The following is a 20,432-nucleotide window of genomic DNA, read 5'->3' on the forward strand; positions in this document are numbered from 1 at the left end:
CATATTGAACGAGGACCCCACGGCGCCGTAGAAAACAAAGTATCGTTAAATGTTATTAATGACGGGCCCTCATTGATAAGTCGGAGAATCATGTTTGAGCCTTTTTCAATTAATTTTAAGCCGATGTGAAGGGCCCTTTGTTTTGAACTTTTGGAAGGGTTATGTATGTCCTGTTAATGCTTCGGTCGTGAATCATGTTTAAGCCTTTTTCATGAATTCAAGACGATTTTGAAGGGGTCTTCGTTTTTGGGTCTTACGTTTTCGGTCTTCGTTTTGTACCCACCCGAAATATATATAATTTAAGTTGTTCAGTAACTTACTTCAGTATTTCTTATTTCACTTTACTGTTACTTATCTGAAACGACCGGATGATGAGAACGTTTCAGTTTGATCTAAACAACAAAAGCGAGTGCGTGAAAAGCGGCAGAATCGGGTCCGTGTGCAACTGTTTACTCCGCGGGTTTAAGGCGAGAAAGCCGCGAGAAAGCCAACGAGATAGAATTCTTTTTTGTTAATGTTTTTCGCTAAAATCTGCTATAAATTCATTGTTACAACAGTCGATTTATTCTCAAGGAAAGGTCCGAAGAAAGTGAAACATTATATTCGTTACACAAGTCAAGCAAAGGCACTGTTTGGTTGTCTACATCGCCACGGATCACTCGAAAATAAATTGTGTTCAACGAAACTACTCAGAACCAATGGGTTTATGGGGTAAGGAACGAAAGAACTTCAGTCGCTTTTGTGGAATATTTTTACATGACCTTTTCCAGAAAAATATATCGGATTCGCCTTTGGAAGGTCACATTCTCCTTATATTAAATACCTTTAGCCAACTTTTGATAAAATTTCCTCTCAAGACGAATATAATGCATGTACAGCACTGAATCGTCTATTTACCAAATAAGGTCAGTGTTTTGGTATGGGCTGATACCAAAAAGGAAGAGAAACAGTAGGAACGCTAGCAATTTAACAGCACATGGTTTGAATATTATAACTTGGCGCAATAGGTTGCAGCTTGGAAACAACCGGCAACCAAGACTTAAGAATAATAATCTTCTTCAAGCTCATTCAAGATCAAGAAAAGGTCAGCAGAAGTAGATATTTTTAGATTATAAAAATGACATGTTTATTTCTTTTTGCAACTTTGAAAGTATTAGCTAGTCCATAACTAAGTTTTCTGTCTTGGCGAAAGAAACTGTCGATAAATACACAGATAGTAAGTGGCAAAATCGGCCAATTTTTACACGTATAGACCAAAAAATTGTCCACCAAAATTGTTGACGAACAAGGGATGAGTAGCAGATCTCATTAAGGTAATTTAAAGGTTTTCGGTCTTCGTTTTGTACCCATCCGAAATATATATATTTTAAATTGTTCAGTAACTCACTTCAGTATTTCTTATTTCACTTAACTGTCACTTATCTGAAACGACCGGATGAAGTAAACGTTTCAGTTTGATCTAAACAACAAAAGCGAGTGCGTGAAAGGCGGCAGAATCGGGTCTGTGTGCAACTGTTCACTGCGCGGGTTTAAGGCGATAAAGCCGCAAGAGAGCCAGCAAGATAGAATATTCTTTGTTAATGTTTCTCGCTAAAATCTGCTATAAATTCATTGTTACAACAATCGATTTATTCTCAAGGAAAGGTCCGAAGAAAGTGAAACATTATATTCGTTACACAAGTCAAGCAAAGGCACTGTTTGGTTGTCTACATCGCCACGGATCACTCGAAAATAAATTGTGTTCAACGAAACTATACTCAGGACCAATGGGTTTATGGAGTAAGGAACGAAAGAGCTTCAGTCGCTTTTGTGGAATATTTTTACATGACCTTTTCCAGAAAAATATATCGGATTCGCCTTTGGAAGGTCAAATTCTCCTTATATTAAATACTTTTAGCCAACTTTTGATAAAAATTCCTGTTGAGACGAATATAATGCATGTACAGCACTGAATCGTCAATTTACCAAAGAAGGTCAGCGTTTTGCTATGGGCTTATGGGCTTATATTATAACTTGGCACATTAGGTTGCAGCTTGGAAACAACCGGCAACCAAGACTTATTAAGAATTATAATCTTCTTCCATCTCATTTAAGATCAAGAAAAGGTAGCAGAAGTAGGTATTTTTAGGTTATAAAAATGACATGTTTATTTCTTTTTGCAACTTTGAAAGTATTAGCTAGTCCATAACTAAGTTTTCTGTTTTATCGAAAGAAATTGTCGATAAATACAGAGATAGTAAGTGGCAAAATGTGCCAATTTTTACAGGTATAGACCAAAAAATTGTTCACCAAAATTGTTGACGAACAAGGGATAAGTAGCACATCTCATTAAGGTAATTTAAACGTTATCACTTCTTATTTTTATTTGTATTTGACAGTTTTAATTCATTCAAGGATCTGACGCGTAGATTCTGTCACTTGTAAACTGAATTTTTTATAGATTTTTTTTGAAATAATGCAAAGTCATCGTTTTGAATGCTCCTATACATCAATATACGCATGAAGAAATTAGTTGTCGATTTAAGGTTTTCATTGTACGACGAGACTTTATGTCTACCCATTGAGAAGCGAAAATTAACTCGAAACCCTTATAAAAAGCCACTTTTAACAAAGATGAGTCCGATGTGGGGCCGATGTGAGGTAGAATTGTGGAGAAGAAGAGGTAAACAATAAAATTGTGGTGTTGGTGGTTGTGGAAGTGGAGGAGGAGGAATATCACAAACGTTTTTGCTTAGGACTAATTTTAAAGCGCATTTAATCACTGAGTTCACTTCTTTAATAATATTCCAAAAGACGGGAAGACGATTATTAAATTTTATCATTATACTGTAATGAAAGCCGAAAATCAGGTTTTGCTTGAATTATGATCTAAGTCTTTAGTGCTTTAGTATTACTAATGTTAGTATCGCGGCGCTCAAAATTCGCTTGTATCTTTCAGTGTTTACTTTTAAAATTACCGAAGTGCGATCGCGCTATTGTTTTATTTTTCCATTAAAAGCGAGCGACCTCGGAAGCCGGTTTGTTAACATATAACTGATATGAAAAGTAGCGACTAGACATTTATTAGTATGCAGCGGGAATCCCTGCATTAGTATCGAGGAAGACAGTTATTATTATGCAGGAAGACCCAAACAAAGACCAGAACAACATTATACACTTCTAATAATACTTGTGAACAGCTTGGGTGGAACAAAACAGATTAATTTCGAACCTTTTTGATTGACTTGAGTACCATTTATATATAGAAAAAATTACAAAATGAACGGCATGACTGTGTAAAAGATTTTGTCAAAGTTAATTTACGAGTGGTGAAACGTGCAATTCCGCTTTTCTTCAAAATATACGAGTAAGGATGGATTTTGAGGAAATCTGAATTAGTCATCCGATTTTTCAAAGCGAGTAGGATCCTTTGTAGCTTAACATAAGTAGCTCATAACCCTGGTAAAATAAATCTATACTCATTTGCCTTCGCTAGGAACATCTGTAGAAATTATGTTTGTCAAACTGAGTTCTTCGGTAGTTAAACAACTGTTTTACGCAAAGTGTCCGTGCAATTTGTTCGGAACTCTGCACTTTTAAAATCGAGAAATCCCTACTATACTTGTTGACATATGCATTTCAAAAGACAGTGAAAGAATCGTCACCTATAGCCAACTTGGTGCAATGTGACAAAAGCCAATAATACAATTGAACCAAATCATCAAAACAGGTCGCATCTCTTAGGGAAAAAAAATATGTATCCTCCCAAATAACGTTAAACAAAGTGTCTTAAACGCATCAAGGGCCACCGGTTGCATTTTGTTTTATTGATTTTCCTTTTTCTATCACACCGCTATACATGGCCTTTCCAAAAAAAATCCGATTCGCCTTTAGAAGGGCAAATTCTCCTAAAAGAGATCCTGGAAACGGATTGATCTTCGGGGACAATTTTACTGTCGGTGGTGTTCAATTATAACGCGAAACAAAGCTTTACCCCTTTCTAGAGATTTCTTGGACTGGTTTGGAAGCTAATCTCTGTTTGAATCGACAAGCCTTGTCCGGATGTAAGGTAAAAAAACTCAGTCGCTTACAAAAATATATTTCGCATTCGCCTTTGGAAGGGCAAACTATCTTTATATTTAATGCTTTTAGCCACCTTTTGATAAAAATTCTTGTCGAGACGAACATAATGCGTCTACAGCACTGAACCCTCAATTTACCAAATACGATCAGCTTTTTGTTATGGACTGATACCAAATAAGAACAGAAACAGTAGGAAAGCTAGCAATTTAACAGTAGGTAGTTTGAATAGGCTCTTTCCGATATATTAAGATTCTTACTTGGCTCCGAGGCTTGAGGGTAAAACAAAAGTTATCACGTCGAGGATCAGGGATGAAGAAACACTATTTCTTGTGTTTTATTCCCCCAAGAAGATACTTAACGATTCAAAGTTTTCACTGTACTCAGATACTTCATGTCTACGCGTTGTAAAGCGAAAAATAACTCGCGACTCTTAAAAAAGGCCACTTTCAACAAAGACGAGGCCGATGTGAGGCCGATATTTTGCTGATGTGTGGCCGATGTGAGGTAGAATTGTGGAGAAGAAGGAGGTAAACAATAAAATTCTCGTATTGGTGGTTGTGGTGGAAAAGGAAATATAATTTTACAAAGATTTTTGCTTAGGGATAATTTTAAAGCGCTTTTTTTTATCACCAAGTTCACACCCTTACAAATATTCAAAAAGAAAGGAAGACAATTAGCAGTATAGTCTTCTTTTCCGAAGCTATGAGTTTTTACCAATCGCCATCAACAGGATAATATATAGATTTAGGCAAGCCTAAAAGCGGAGCTCCCCAGTTAATTATTTTGCATTTATTGGACTCTGAATTCTGGCCATTGTACAACTTTAAGGCTAATAATTTTTTATTCGTTTTTTTTTTTAATAAATAATAATTAATATTGTTCCTTATTTCTTTTTTACTGTGTCCGGGGGGTGGGGGGTGGGGGGTACTCCCTAAAATTTATTATGGGGGTGTGCCGCTGAGTTGCTGAGACTCTGGACCTGTTCCAGAGACAAAAGGTTCAATTTGTGACCCTGTTCGAGTCAAACACTGCAAAGTAGGTACCCTGTTCCAGCAATATCCACAATGGAAATATATGAAGATAGATATAAAAACACTAGCGTACATCACAAAGCGCTTACTTGACTTCGTCTGTGGCTAAGAGATAAAGCGATGAAAGGAGCGGAGTTTCATAGCTATACTTGATAGTGTTTAATCAGGATTCTGGGAAAACAATCAACCCTGTTCTAGAGTCAAAAGGGTGATTTGTATACAGTCTGTTTCAGAGTCAGAGAGGCAAAAAGCATACCCTGTTGAGCGGCACATACCCGTATAGCTCTTATATGGGAGTACCATCCCCCCCTCTCCCCCCCCCCCTCCGGGTACCGTGTACAGCAACACCAAATAAGAGAACAAACAAAATCAATCAAAACGTTATAATTCCACCGACAGCATTAAGAAGTCTGGATGGGAAATTATGTTGCAAAACGGGCAATTATGTTACCTTCGTGTAGAAAAAAGGAGGGAGGAGTAGGGCTGCATGTCGGGGTAGATAGGCATATCACATGGTAAATTAGGCATTTTTGTTGTTGCTTTACCAGCTTTAAAAGAAAGAAAATCACTTAACATTTAGAGTATAAAGGAAATAACAAACATCTACATTTATAATAAGGTTGATTTTAATTTTTTAATTCACTCATTTATTTTTATTTTCACTATTTGCCTATATTTAAATTTTGAATGGAAATGGCAGAGGTTGTAGCTAAGGGTTTACAGCATATTGCCCAAACCAAGCTAACCACAAGCAAACTAGAGTGAAAGCTAACCGCAAGGAAACCGGATGAATAAAGATAACTGCGAGCAAACAGGGGTGAACCTAACTCCGGAAACAAAGAAGTGACATTCTGTCATTCCACCGAATAGGGTCACCCCATCCCCAACCCCCCCCCCCCCAAAAAAAAAAAAAAAAAAAAGAAATAAGATGATAGCACCTTATTTACTTTTACATGTCTTTTGACTCCCCTTCCTCTTAAGAGGTTTCACTTCACTTACAGAAAAAAAAGCAAAAATTCTGGGAAGCTAGAATATTGTTTGCGAGTCTCAAACTCAGTTTTGCTATTTGATTACGCAGATAAAAAAATAGAATCATGTTTGCTTGTGTATAAAACTATGCAAGAAAAATGTAACATCAATACTTTGACTACTCTTTTAAAAATTTGTTTGTATTATTGTCCACATTTTTATGGAGTCATGTTGCTCATTCGTCATGGAGTTCACAAAGTAAGCAAGTGAGTCACAATTTGGTTGCTACATGGTACCTTATGGATACTGCAAATTTTATCTGGCTTTAGAATATTTCACTTATTTTAAAAATATAGCTGTTCTTATAAATTGTACACAGCATATAGTACATGAGAATGAAATTGGTAATGCATATTGCTTGCAATAACGGTTTTAAACTCACCTATACTTTAGAATTACAGTACCACCAGTTTCAGCATAACCAATCCAAATTCAAATAATTACATTGCTTTGTAACTCCATTACCTCCCCCAAGGTCAACCAAAGATCTTATCATATAATTAGACAACTACATGTAAGTCCTGTGTAGTTGAGGGCTCAAAACATTTCCAAGAACACTTGCAGGTCATGTTAACTGGCCAAACAGATTTTAGCTTGGTCACATGTGGTTTCTTACCAGTCAAAACATTGAAAATAGCAATTGTAAACTACCACCATTTAGGTTAACATTTGAAATACAAATTTTGCTTATTTGCAGCTTTTCTTGATTTTAATTTACATGTAATTTACTAGTCTCTTAAAAATAGCATCATGACGACATCCAAACATCGAGTTGGATTTAATCTTTCCTGTTTTCTATTTATGTCCTTGTCCTTGTCTGTTTTTGTGGCTGTGGCGCTGCAAACTCTGCAACTCATGTTAACCCTGAAAAAAGTCAAATGCCACAGATTAAATTAAAATTGATTTATTGGCATCAATATCAATAATTTATAAAACAACGAAAACACTTAACTCGAGCTTGTTTAACAGAAGCCAAACCACTGGATGCAAAAGGATATTATTCCATTAGATATTTAACAGAGATGTATCAGCACAGACTATTTTTTTACTGATAACTGCGAAGTCGACTAAATATTTTAATAAACTCAAAGCATCACTGCAAACCCTAACACCCCCTCTTAATTAAAAGGTTTGGCCTTTAAACAACCCCCCCCCTCCCCCTAGCCCTTTTGGAACTTCCATTTACCTTACATGGGATGGATCTGAATATTTGGGTTTTCCTTGGTGTAAGAACCTGTGAAATATTTGTTTGTTTTGGAGCTATTGTTTTCCTGCTCCATGTTGTTCTTTCATGCCTTGTTTCACTGGTTCATACACTGAGGATGAGCTGGATATCTGCCATAACCACACATTGGAATTTTAAAAGGAGTTTGTGAGGGGAGGTGACATTCAAACCATTTAACCTTCCACAGTGAGGCTAGGGTATAGATATTTTCTGGTACAAGATCTAGACATTTCATGAAAACATACTTTTAGTGAAATATTATTTATTTAAATTGTCTACTAATACATTGTAGTTGTTTTGAATGTCATTGAGGAGAGACAAACTAACTCCCGAGTTAGGATTTCGAGTTGGATTTCGAGTTGGATTTTCGAGTTGGATTTTCGAGTTAGGATTTCGAGTTGGATTTTTTTTGACAAAGCAAAACCCATTACAATTATTGAAAGCTAACCGTAAACAGGCTAACCGGAGTGCATAGAAGGCTAACCGAAGTGAATAGTAGGCTAACAGGAGTGTGTAGAAGGCTAACCGGAGTGCATAGTAGGCTAACCGGAGTGTATAGTAGGCTAACCGGAGTGCATAGTAGGCTAACCGGCGTGTATAGTAGGCTAACGGGAGTGCTTAGTACGGTAAGCAACTCAAAAATCCAACTCGAAATCCTAACTTGAAATCCAACTCGAAAATCCAACTCGAAATCCAACTCGAAATCCAACTCGAAATCTTAACTCGAAATCCAACTCGAAAATCCAACTCGTAGATCCAACTCGAAATCCTAACTCGAAATCCAACTCGAAATCTTAACTCGGTGAATAGGCAACCTCCATTGAGGAGTTGAATAATGAATGCAAAATATTTCACAAAGTAAGAAGATCAGCAGCAACCAAATGCAGATTAAAGCAGCTGGGTAAAAAAAGGACGAAACTGAATAAAAAAAAATAAATATTTCAATTATAACTAAAATATAAAACTAGATACCTGATTTACTTTGCTGATGTCCACTTTGCACAGAGCATTCTATACCAAGTTCAACAAAACTTGACTGTAGGTTTTCTTCATTCATTGCGGCTTAATGGCAGAACATAACACTAGCTAAAAGAAGGATTGACATAATAATCTATTAAAAACCACCACACTAGCTCTAATTAATGGCCCTGTTTATAAAAAGAATTTATAAAAAAATCTGTCTTATTTAATGGATCTCATCAAATATAATAATATTAGCCTCTTTCGTTTATACACTCAGTGTAGTAACCCTTCCTTCCTACAATGGGATATTTAGCTTTTCTACTTGGGGATTTCTTGTTAACTTACCTGTATAGAAAAAACATTGCCACATCATAAAAGCTTTTCTCCTAACAGTAATATTGACAATATTTTCAAAGATACACATTCAACACTGTCATAATGATAGTCAATGTATTAAAGTTTGCATACACAGCTGCATACAGTGTCTAAAATGGCATGAATTACAAGTACAGCGAACAATTGTGTTTTATAAAATTACTCAAAATAATTAACTAAGATACTTTTATGTGGAAATAAACTAAGTTTTTTTTTGTCTCTGCTGAGGTGTGGTAAAAACGCGTCAACGCAAGAAATTCGCAACGTAACGATCTCTTGGCGTATTCGTCCACGACTCCAAAAATTCGTTCAAACGAACTCTAACAGCGAGTAAATAAGAATAAATAGTTTAGCTGGGAGTTTGAATAAAAACATTTAAGTCATTAAGCTCATAAACAATTCAACTTAATATAAAGTTCTGTAAACCAGAACCACTAAACCGACGCAAATTCACTCATAAAGCATATAATTACAGATTTTCACAAAAAACATGGACTTATAGTGTATTCAGCAAAGTCAAAGTTTGTTACCTCATATTTGAAGTCGGAGAATGATTGTCAATTCAGCAGGGCAAAGCTTTCAACCAGCTCAATTAATCGGAGGCAAAGCGGCAGTTTTTCGTATTATTATCCAACCGCGTAGCACATGTGTAAGCTATAAATTATACTCCAGCACCACCGACCTTTGAATTATCTGCGAAGGTCTATTTCAGCCTTTTCCTTCCATGTAGCAATTGACACTTCTTTTTTCCTTCACTTCAGTGAATTGAGTTTCCTAGAGTTGGTCAGCGAAACGGAAAAAACGAAACGGCAGAAACGGTAGAAACTCGCTCGCTCTCCACCTGTGCCATTTTTTCGGGTCTCCCTGTAAGCCCTTATCGTTTGCCATAACTTCCATGATGTGTAAAACCTTTAGACGGTGTAGACCGAGAAATATTTACAAATTAAGACATTTCTTTTTCCTGCTCGGTTTCTCCTTGTGCTTCGTTCAGCTTACAAACGGTCCGGGTTGTTCACTTTGTCCTTCATGTAAATCTAAATGGACTGACCATGGAAAAGTACTTGCGCCCGCGGACCAATAGCAATGCTATCACTTGGTCAGCGGTCAACTTCAAAAAAACACGCGACCTTGACCAGTTCTAAACCTGAGCCCGCGATATGGTCATGTGATACTGGTCAGCGGATACCTTGCTTTGACAGCTGTCAATTGACCATAAAATGGATGTCCAATATCAAAGATCTTAATAAGATCACAATATTGTCAAAATATTGTTAAAAACTGTGTAGCGCAGTCTATTTGTACGGCTATTTTCCACTGATGAAGGGACAGAAGTCCCGAAACGTCTGGATTTATTTACAAAAATTAGCGCATAAACGAAACTCTAACTTTATTATGTGATCAAAGATCTTAGTCGTTTACCTCACTCATTTCTGGTTAACCAAGGAGGCAGATTGTCTCCCCCCCGCTTGGGCTGCCTTGGGACTCCCCTCCCCCTCCCCAAGAGTCTGTAGGCGCGGGGCGCGCGCGTACGCAACCAAATTTTTTCGCCTTCATGGTTTGACAAAAATCATTACGCGCATTACCTATGGTGCTCCGCTCACGGCGCCTGCGGCGCCGTGCGAGCTCCGCTATAACCAGCCCGCGATATATGTTTATGCGAGCTTTTTTGTCAATATAAACCACAATAATTCAGATACCTAAAAATATCTGGGAGACATGTTCCTCTTCGACTCAATATCGATACCTGACATTTTTCATTCGTTTTTGAAAACCAAAGAAACTGTCAAACCAAAATTTGTTCCTCAAAAGCTCTAGTGAATCATAAAGTAGTTCGTTTGATTGATCAACAAAATCCAAAATGGACAGGAGCCCATGGAGTGTATTTACAAGAGAACAGCCAAAATTTAATTTATGTTCGTGAGAAAATATGAAATATATTCGATTCTAGATAAGCCGACAACAGAATCTTATGGCAAAGTTGTTAGAATTTCTCCTCTACCCTGCTAGACCTCCAATTTCTTCTTTTTGCACGCTAATAAAAAAATGCATAGTCTTCATTTTCAGCCGCAAAAGAGCCTGAGCGGTCTTTATTCCGTGCAACATCCGTTTTTTTTTTCTCTGAAAAAGCGTATTGAACGAGGACCCCACGAAGCTGTAGAAAACAAAGTATCGGTAAATGTTATTAATGACGGGCCCTCATTAATAACTCGGAGAATCATGTTCGAGCCTTTTTCAATTGATTTTAAGACGATTTGAAGGGCCCTTTGTTTTGAACTTTTGGAAGGGTTATGCATGTCATGTTAATGCTTCGGTCGTGAATCATTTTCAAGCCTTTTTCAATTGAATTCAAGACGATTTTGAAGGGGTCTTCGTATATGGGTCTTACGTTTTCGGTCTTCGTTTTGTACCCATCCGAAATATATATATTTTAAATTGTTCAGTAACTTACTTCAGTATTCCTTATTTCACTTTACTGTTACTTATCTGAAGCGACCGGATGATGAGAACGTTTCAGTTTGATCTAAACAACAAAAGCGAGTGCGTGAAAGGCGGCAGAATCGGGTCTGTGTGGAACTGTTCACTGCGCGGGTTTAAGGCGATAAAGCCGCGAGAAAACCAGCGAGATAGAATTCTTTTTTGTTAATGTTTCTCGCTAAAATCTGCTATAAATTCATTGTTACAACAGTCAATTTATTCTCAAGGAAAGTTCCGAAGAAAGTGAAACATTATATTTGTTACACAAGTCAAGCAAAGGCACTGTTTGGTTGTCTACATCGCCACGGATAACTCGAAAATAAATTGTGTTCAACGAAACTATACTCAGAACAAATGGGTTTATGGGGTAAGGAACGAAAGAACTTCAGTCGCTTTTGTGGAATACTTTTACATGACCTTTTCCAAAAAACTATTTCGGATTCGCCTTTGAAAGGTTAAATTCTCCTTATATTAAATACTTTTAGCTAACTTTTGATAAAATTTCCTGTCGAGACGAATATAATGCATGTACAGCACTGAATCGTCAATTTACCAAATAAGGTCAGTGTTTTGGTATGGGCTGATACCAAAAAGGAAGAGAAACAGTAGGAACTCTAGAAATTTAACAGTAGATAGTTTGAATATTATAATTTGGCACAATAGGTTGCAGCTTACAAAGAACCGGCAATCTTCTTCAAACTCATTCAAGATCAAGAAAAGGTAGCAGAAGTAGGTAATTTTAGGTTATAAAAATGACAAGTTTATTTCTTTTTACAATTTTAAAAGTATCAGTTAGTCTATAACTAAGTTTACTGTTCGGACGAAAAGGGCTGTCGATAAATACACAAATGGTAAGTGGCAAAATTGGCCAATTTTTACACATATAGAACAAAAAAATTTTCACGAACAAGCGACGAGTAGCAGATCTCACTAATGTAATTTAAACGATATCATTTCTTATTTTTCTTTGTATTTGACAGTAATAATTCATTCAAGGATTTGCGCGTAGATTCTTCTAATTTCAAAACTGAATTAAAAAATAAAGTGTTTAAATGAATGCAAAGTTATCGTTTTGAACGCTCTTACACATCTATACGCATGAAGAAGTTAGTTGTCGTTTTAAGGTTTTCACTGTACTCTGAGACTTTATGTCTACACTTTGAATAGCAAAACAAAGTAACTCGAAGCGTTTACATTAGGCCACGATTAATAAAGACGAAGCTGATGTGATGCCGATGTGGGGCCGATTTGAGCTAGAATTGTGAAGAAGAAGGAGGTGAACAATAAAATTGTAGTGTTTGTGGTTGTGGCACAGGAGATAGAGTTTTACAAACGTTTTTGCTCAGTTCTAATTTAAAAGCGCTATTTATCACTGAGTTCACTCCCTTACAAATATTCCAAAAGACAGGAAAACGATTATTAAATTTCATCATTGTACTGTATCAATTAGTCAATCAATGTGCAATGAAAGACCAGAATCGAAGTTTTGCTTGAATTACAATCTGTGTGTTTAGTGCATAAGGATGTTGGTTTCGCGGCGCTCGAATTTCGCTTGTATCGTTTGGTGTTTACTTTTAAAATCAGTGAAGCACGATCGCGCTATTGTTTTATTTTTCCATTGTAAGCGAACAAACTCGAAATGTAGTTAATTAACATATGAAAAGAATCGACTAGACGCTTATTAGCATGCAGCGCGATACCCTTTATTGGTATGGAGAAAGACAATTATTTTTATGCAGGAAAACCCAAATAATAGTGCTACCAAACAGCTTGAGTGGAACAAAACATATTGATTTCAAACCGTTTTAATTGGCTTGAGTCCCATTTAAATAAAGAAACAATTACAAAGTGAACGGCATGACTGTGTAAAAGATTTTGTCAAAGTTCATTTACGAGTGTCAAACATCTACTTTTACTTTTCTTCAAAATATACAAAAAAGGATGGATTTTTGGAAGTCTGAATTCTTCATCCGATTTTTCAAAGCAAGTATAATTGATATCAAGTCGAAACATCTTTCGGCTCTTCCTCGGCAATTTTCGACAATCTTCGTTACGTTAGTTTTCGAAAAAAAAAATCGCAAATGTTTGGAAACATTCGTACGACCTTTGGACAACATTTTGAAAATCTTCAGAAATCTACGGAAAATCGTCGGAAATTGTCGGGAAATCGTAGAAAAACTTTGTTATTGGTAGGCTTATATAATAAAACAAGAATAATACATGGTTGCTTGGGGATACGACATTTATCAAATCGAAATTTCACTCGTTTCCTGCGCTCACTCGTGAGCCATCGATTTGAATACTCGAAAATAAATTTTATATCTCCGCGCAACCATGTATTATCCTCTATGTCATAAGCCGGAGCTTTTCGACCTATCATGCAGGAAGGCACTTATACATAACGATGGAGGTATAGGTTTTAATAAAAAAGGTAGATAAGGCACACGGAAAGCAGGGCAGGGAAGGGCCCAATTAATATAAGTCGGTCCACATTTGACCACTTTTGCATTAATTCAGGGAAAAATATATGCAACAACATGGATGTCAAATGTGATGTCATGGAAACTATTATCACTTCCCGTTAACAGTTATATGCCTTACCAAATTGTTTTCACACAATATTCAGATGAAGTCGCAAGGCTTAGTGCCATCGTTAATTGATTACAGAACTTGCGAGCAGAATTTTTTCACTGCAATGTAAGGCCGAGTTAGACTTCCGTGGAAAATATTGAAGATGGCTTCTTTATAACAGTCGATCACGGAATAACTGCCAATATCTCTTTTCCTTCAACAGAGATTATCTTGTATTTTAAAGCTCATTTTATTCATTGTATTTGCTCACAGGAATGATGGTTCCCTAGTACAAGTGGACTGTCTGTTTGATTATGGCCGGAATTTTAGTTTGCGCCACGAAATTCATTGCCATGCTGATCGTGTCTTTGTGGAATGTGGATCACGGCATTTGTATAGGTACACAATGTTATCACACATTTATTTACTTGTTTTATAAATAACATCGAAAATTTAAAGGGACCGTGTCACGGTTTAAGCCAAACTTAGAATTCGTTTAAATATATAAAATAACCTCTTAAAACAGGAAGGAATATTTAAATAACACACCAAATGCAAAAGAAGGATGGATGGCCAAAGGTGACGAAGATTGAAACGGATGCGATATGGGTTTTTGAAAAATGGTCCGACGGAACAGTTTTCAAAGTTAATCTTGACTGCTTGTAACTTTAAATTATAACGTCCGGGAAATACATTTGGCTGCAATCAAGTATGTTTTGTCATTGAATAGATTGATTTCTTTGCAAAATTTGGTTTCGTAGCGAATGTTTGGCAAAATTTAATAAAATAACAGGTCCCGAAAAGTGTCTGCGCCCGAAGAGCTATAGCAATACCCGAAACCTTATGATTAAAGAGATGTTTCATTCCATGATTTTTTAATATTAACAGTGATCGAGTCCCTTCATCCAAGGTTTCAGGCCTATACACTTCTCTATTTCCTTTTAAGATAAAGGTAACTAAAAATGGCCTTACTAAAAATGGTCTGCGCGTTTTTTAATTGAGTAATTTTAGCTGACATTAAGGGCGCGATGTTTCGACTTGGGCAAGAGGACTGGGGACGAACAAGCTTGGAAAACGTCGGGCTGCCTTTTTTTTAAACTCGTCCGCCATCGCCGTCGAGTTCTACTCAATTCATTCAATTCTTCGGTATTGCGACCTCCAAAAGGTGTGAGCTTTTTCGCAAGACAAGTTCGTTTATATGAATTTGTATTAGTGGGATTATTTTTAGGCCCTGGAATTTTATAGCATTGTTTCCAGTTCAACTACGACGGACTGTAAACGGCCGTAAAAGGTTTGCCTCAGGTTTGGCAAAAAGTCTTCAGAGAATTTGGCTCAACAACATTTACATATATCACTGGTCGCTTCAAGGTTCAAACTTGGAAAGGTCAGCCGTTTGTTTATTACTTCAGCGTAGTAAGAAGCGCAGCACTTCTTTCGAAGATGGTATACCGCGACTATATTGTCCATATTGTTGTTTAACTTCGACAGAGTCTTCGCATTTGAAACACTTTTTCTCGTTATAATATCACGGACATCTCTTGCTTTCGTTATTCCGTAGGATGTATAACACGGAGAACTAATCGCAGGATTTTTTCTTATTTGTCCGTCGCAGTTATTCGCCAAGATCGAACAATTTATTGAGAGCGTTATCGTAAAGGTCAAAGCATCGTGTACTGTCATAAGCCGTGCAATTTCGATGTTGAGTAGATTGACGGTTAAGCAAAAAATGACTCGTACTCACGGATAAGGTTTAGGAACAAAGTTCGCTTGTTACTGCAAGGGGCAGTGAAACTGTGTACAATGACGGTGAGACAAGTAAATGAAGTGGAAGTTTATTTTATTTATTTATTTATTTATTTATCTAGGGGCAACCGCACAAACAAGATAGTGACAATCATTTTTTTGATTTTCGTGTCGGTTATAACATTTAACATTATTTCACTGTTATTGACTCTCCGAGATCATCCGTTTAATGTAAACCAGAACGCCACAGAAGAGGAAAAGTAGAGAAAAGAGAAAAGGAGGATTTTTTGAGACGTGTGCCCGGGAACTCCAAATATAATGATCGGAGTCTTAATTATTCATTATTTCGCAATATTCCTGACGCACACTCTGGGACTCCAGAAGAACGAATCGCCGCAGACTTGTTTTTCTACACTACAAGGTATTATGAAGGGGAGTCTACTAAAAATAATAAAAAAAAAAAAAAATAATATGAGATTTAGCAGGAAAAAAAAAAAAAATATTAATTTTCTTAAATTAATGTAAGAGAGGTACTAGATGTCAGCGGTTGCGAGTCGCAGTTTATCGGGGTGGGAGCAGTGGTAAGGACGAGATAGAGAAGGGGGGGAGGGGGGAAGAGGCTAAGAGAGGGAGAGGCAAGGGAGGGCCGCAGAGAGGGAAGGAGGAGCGAAAAAAAAATTAGTCAGGGAAGAGGAAAGAAAGAAGGAAAAAAGGGGGAAAAGGAGGGGTGGAAATAGTAAAGAGTAGCAATGAAGTACGAGCGTAATTTAATCGTTTTTTTTAATTATTTAATTTTATTTATTTTATATCTTGTTTGTGTATTTATTTATTTATGTAACATTTCTTTATACACGGTTAAAAATCACCAGGTAAATACCAGTAATTACAGTTTACCATGAATGCCTTGTCTAACTTTGCTTATAAATTGATTAAAGAATTTTATCATCCTGAGATTGCAGAGTAGGCTGTTCCAGAGAGTTGCACCACTGTAACTAAGGCTATTTTTCATATAGTTAGTTCGTGGAGAGGTACAACCAGTTTGATTTCGGAATCCCTTAGAGAATAGTGCATTCCATTACGTTTTAGAAATTTTGAGGATAGGTATTCAGGAACCATGCCATTTAAAGATTTATACACCATTAAGGCTTTCTAAATTTGACGCTGGGTACACAAATCTTTCCAACCAGTTGTCGTATTAGACCTTTGGCATCAGTATCATAACTAGAAGAAGTTAACACGCGAGCGGCGCGGTTCTGAAGCTTTTGTAGCCTTTCCGACAAAGTTTTACCGCAATTACCCCAGACAAGATTGCAGTAATCAAAATGAGGTTGAATTAGAGCACTGTATTTATAAAGCAGTGTAGCTGGCGGAACAAAAGGCCTAACTCGTTTTATGGCACCAATCCCAGATGCAATCTTTTTAGACAATTTATCAATATGGGTTTTCGTCGATCAACACACCGAGCGATTGTATCTGGAAGGGTACTCAATCTTTGTCTGAAACCAATCAACATAAATTCAGTTTTAGTCGCGTTTAAAGTAAGTTTGTTAGAAGTAAGCCATTTATTTAAATTACTTAGATCGTGATTTAGATTAGACTTTATAGAGCTCAGATTGCAGCCGCTAAAATCTCTAAGCACACCGAATCGGCCACAGGTTAAACCAAACACACGTACGAAAACAGTCACAAGGTAAAATAAACACAAATCCAGGTTCCAAACGCGTGCCCCAATCTCACAATCTTGAACTCGGTCACTGCACAAGGGCACGTCACACAGTTTGCCCAATGAGCTCGAAGACTCGAAAATACACAATTGCACCTTTGCTCTTTTGCACGTCCGCACGTTTGCACGTTTGCACGGTTTCTATAAAGAAATAAAAACAATACACGCTAAGAAATACTTGCCAAAAAACACTGGTGTACAAGACGGGCAAGAAATACTTACGAAACACGCTGAACCTATGTAAACTTCGATACACGAGAAAAAACCTTCCACTCACATGGTCGCCCCCTGAACATGGCGTCCATTTCACTACATGTGTTTTGCACCGCACTGCACAGGCCTAAACTAGAGCGTGAAACCGCTGTACTATACAACCAAAACTTGAGCTTACACAGATCAGCTCCCGCATATTTGATGTGGGTGTCATCAGCATACATCCTAGGCTGACATGATGATAAGCAGTTGGGCAAGTCGTTAATGTAAATAAGAAACGATAAGGGACCTAGGATTGTTCCTTGAGGTACCCCACATTTTAGCGAACAGGTTTGAGAAAGAGAACCATTACAAGACATCGTTGTGTACGGCTAGTTAAATATGAGTATCCAGTATCCAGTATCCAGACCCCTCCCCCTTCAGGAGTTGAGTTGTCACGTGATTTGAGTCAGAGTGTGTGCAGTAAACATAGCCGCTAGTTGAGCTTGTTACTGTTTTCCTTACTAAAAATGGCATCTTCACATTGGTGGCAGCGGTGGTCGACTCCAATTAAGCCTGGAAATCCTTTTAAGGCGGGAAAACCCAGCACTTTAGATGAAGCCCTTTCCCTTCCTAGAGAATTGGAATCCCTCCGGATGTTGGACAACAATAACTCTTTTAGACGGGCGGGTAGTAAAGTCAGAGCCATGGAAACGGAGCAAACACAATTGCAAATGCAAGTTGATGGGCTTAAAAACAAAATAAACCAGCAGCAACAGCAATTAGAAGCCCAGGAAAACATCATCACCCAATTAAGCGAATTTTTGTCAAGACAAATGCAGTCACAGAGTAACCACAGCAATCGAAACCAAGGGTCACAGGGAGCCCAAAGGACGGGATGAGAATGTTGGAATTTTGGAGAAAGGAGGCACTTGAGAAAAGAATGTACCAGATTAAGAGGCGGATCAGCACCTAGCAAGCCTTCGGGAAACGGGAACAGGGTATCCCCAAGGAGCCGGGAGGATGCCTGAGCAATCAGTTACAAGGGCTTCAGGTCAGTGACACTGTTGTTGACAATTGTGCAATTGATGAAAGAATGACTGTACTGCCTGATCAGAAACCTCGACCGTATGGACTTTATGTTATTGGTTTTATTGGACAGTGTAAACTTGCTTGGCTGGTGGACACAGGTGCCATGAGAAATGTTTTATCCTATAAGTGCTACATGAAGTTGCCAGAAAGTTTAAGGTTTCATTTGTGTGAAGATGGTTCACAGGTGTTCGTAGCAGATGGTCGCAAAACCAGTACGTATGTAACTGGAAAGTTGTATGTGAGAATTGGAAAGCAAGATGTCACGTTAAGAGTAGTAGTAGCAGACATTGAGGATTCCGCTATACTTGTTAGAAATTCCTGGCAGATGTCGATGCGAAAATTGACTTGGTCCAACAGCAACTTATCATAAACGGAGAACAGATCGACTGCTTCAGTAAGGGTTACCAACAACTTAGCCTAAGATGTGTAACGCGGCGTCTTGTTACAATAGAACCGCACTGTGAGGCAGTGATACCAGTTCGCCTTCTCCACCGCCAATCATCTTCACCGAATGAAAGTGTCAATCAAGGACTAAGAATCTTGGAACCCTGTGGCAACCGTCTTGAAGATAAAGGGCTATATGTTGGAAGAACCTTAGTTTCTGCAGGAGAGACTGGCCTTGTGCCTCTGCGAATTCTTAACACCTCTGAAACAACGCAGACCATTGGTGCTCAAACTGTTGTAGCTGTGGCCAAGCCAGTAACTGGTGTTGCAGAGTTGGAACTTCCTGAAGCGAACACGCAGTGCACTAACAATACTCAGCAAGTAGAAGAGGATTCTGAGGTCTTGTTACCAGATCCACTCAAGGAACTTTGGCAGCGAAGTACAGAGCAGTTGACTGAAGAGGAAAGCAAGGCAGTGACTGAGCTGTTACATCAGTACAAGGATGTATTCTCTTTATCGGAGCAAGACCTTGGCAGAACCACCTTAATAAGGCACCACATAGACACGGGAAACGCAAGACCCATTAAACAGCAACCTCGCCGCACCTCACCATCCAAACATGCGGAGATCGAGAGACAGGAAGAGAACTTATTGCAACGTGGCATTGTGAAGAAATCGAACAGTCCCTGGTCATCTCCTGTGGTGTTGGTGACCAAGAAGGATGGGTCACAAAGATTTTGCGTCGATTACCGAGAAGTGAATGCTGCAACTGTCAAAGACGCATACCCCCTACCACGCGTTGATGACTCCTTGTCTGCTCTCTCTGGGGCAAAGTGGTTCTCCACATTAGACCTAGCGTCTAGGTATTGGCAGGTTCCCATGGCTCCAGCTAGTAGTGGCAAAGCTGCTTTTGTAACCACCTCGGGCCTCTACGAATGGACCGTCATGCCCTTCGCCCTCACTTCCTCTCCTATTACCTTTGAGCGATTAATGGAGCTTATTTTAGCTGGGCTCAGATTCGAAACCTGTTTGATCTACTTGGATGACGTAATTGTGTACGGAAGAACTTTTGTGGAGGAAATGAAGCGTTAGAGGAGGTGTTTGTGCGCTTTAAAGCTGCTGGACTCAAGCTGAAACCCAGCAAATGTGTACTCTTACAGAAGAGTGTTACGTACCTAGGCCACGTTGTGTCCGAGAGTGGCATGAACACTGACCCTGCAAAGGTTGAACGAGTTTGCGAATGGCCAGTACCAGAGAATGCAACAGAGGTTAAGAGTTTTCTAGGACTTGTCGGCTACTATCGGCGCTTCGTTCCAAATTTTGCCCAAGTAGCTAGACCTCTTCACAATTTGACGCAAGCTAAAGTTGACTTTGTGTGGACACTCGAGTGCCAGTTGTCGTTTGAGACAATGAAGACCTCGCTGTCCACGGTCTCTGTTTTATCGTACCCAGACTTCTCGGAAGAGTTCATACTTGACACGGAGGCCAGTAATCATGGTATTGGAGCTGTCCTGAGTTGAAGAACGGAGTGGAACATTCTGTTGCTTATGCAAGCAGAACCCTGACC

General features: G+C 38.2%; 1 protein-coding gene and 1 long non-coding RNA gene across 2 annotated transcripts in view; one reads left to right on the top strand and one right to left on the bottom strand.

Annotated features, from left to right (window-relative positions):
• Nucleotides 1–988: 988 nt before the first annotated feature.
• The window catches only part of LOC144660433 (uncharacterized), a 115,997-nt gene continuing 96,553 nt past the window's right edge, over nt 989–20,432 (top strand). The window contains exons 1-2 of the mRNA XM_078521050.1: nt 989–1,084; nt 14,005–14,130. Coding sequence (XP_078377176.1) covers nt 14,046–14,130 — 85 coding nt within the window. The 5' untranslated portion in view covers nt 989–1,084; nt 14,005–14,045. The remainder of the gene's footprint in view (nt 1,085–14,004; nt 14,131–20,432) is intronic.
• LOC144660552 (uncharacterized) lies at nt 6,121–9,884 on the bottom strand. Its single transcript, XR_013572107.1, has 3 exons — nt 9,216–9,884; nt 8,320–8,433; nt 6,121–6,986 (listed from the first exon to the last, which is right to left on the bottom strand). It is a non-coding gene; the product is annotated as an uncharacterized LOC144660552 (long non-coding RNA).

The sequence above is a fragment of the Oculina patagonica genome, chromosome 7 (assembly GCF_052425735.1).
Source record: "Oculina patagonica isolate OP01 chromosome 7, crgOcupat, whole genome shotgun sequence".
In the NCBI taxonomy this organism is placed as follows: Eukaryota; Metazoa; Cnidaria; class Anthozoa; order Scleractinia; family Oculinidae; genus Oculina; species Oculina patagonica.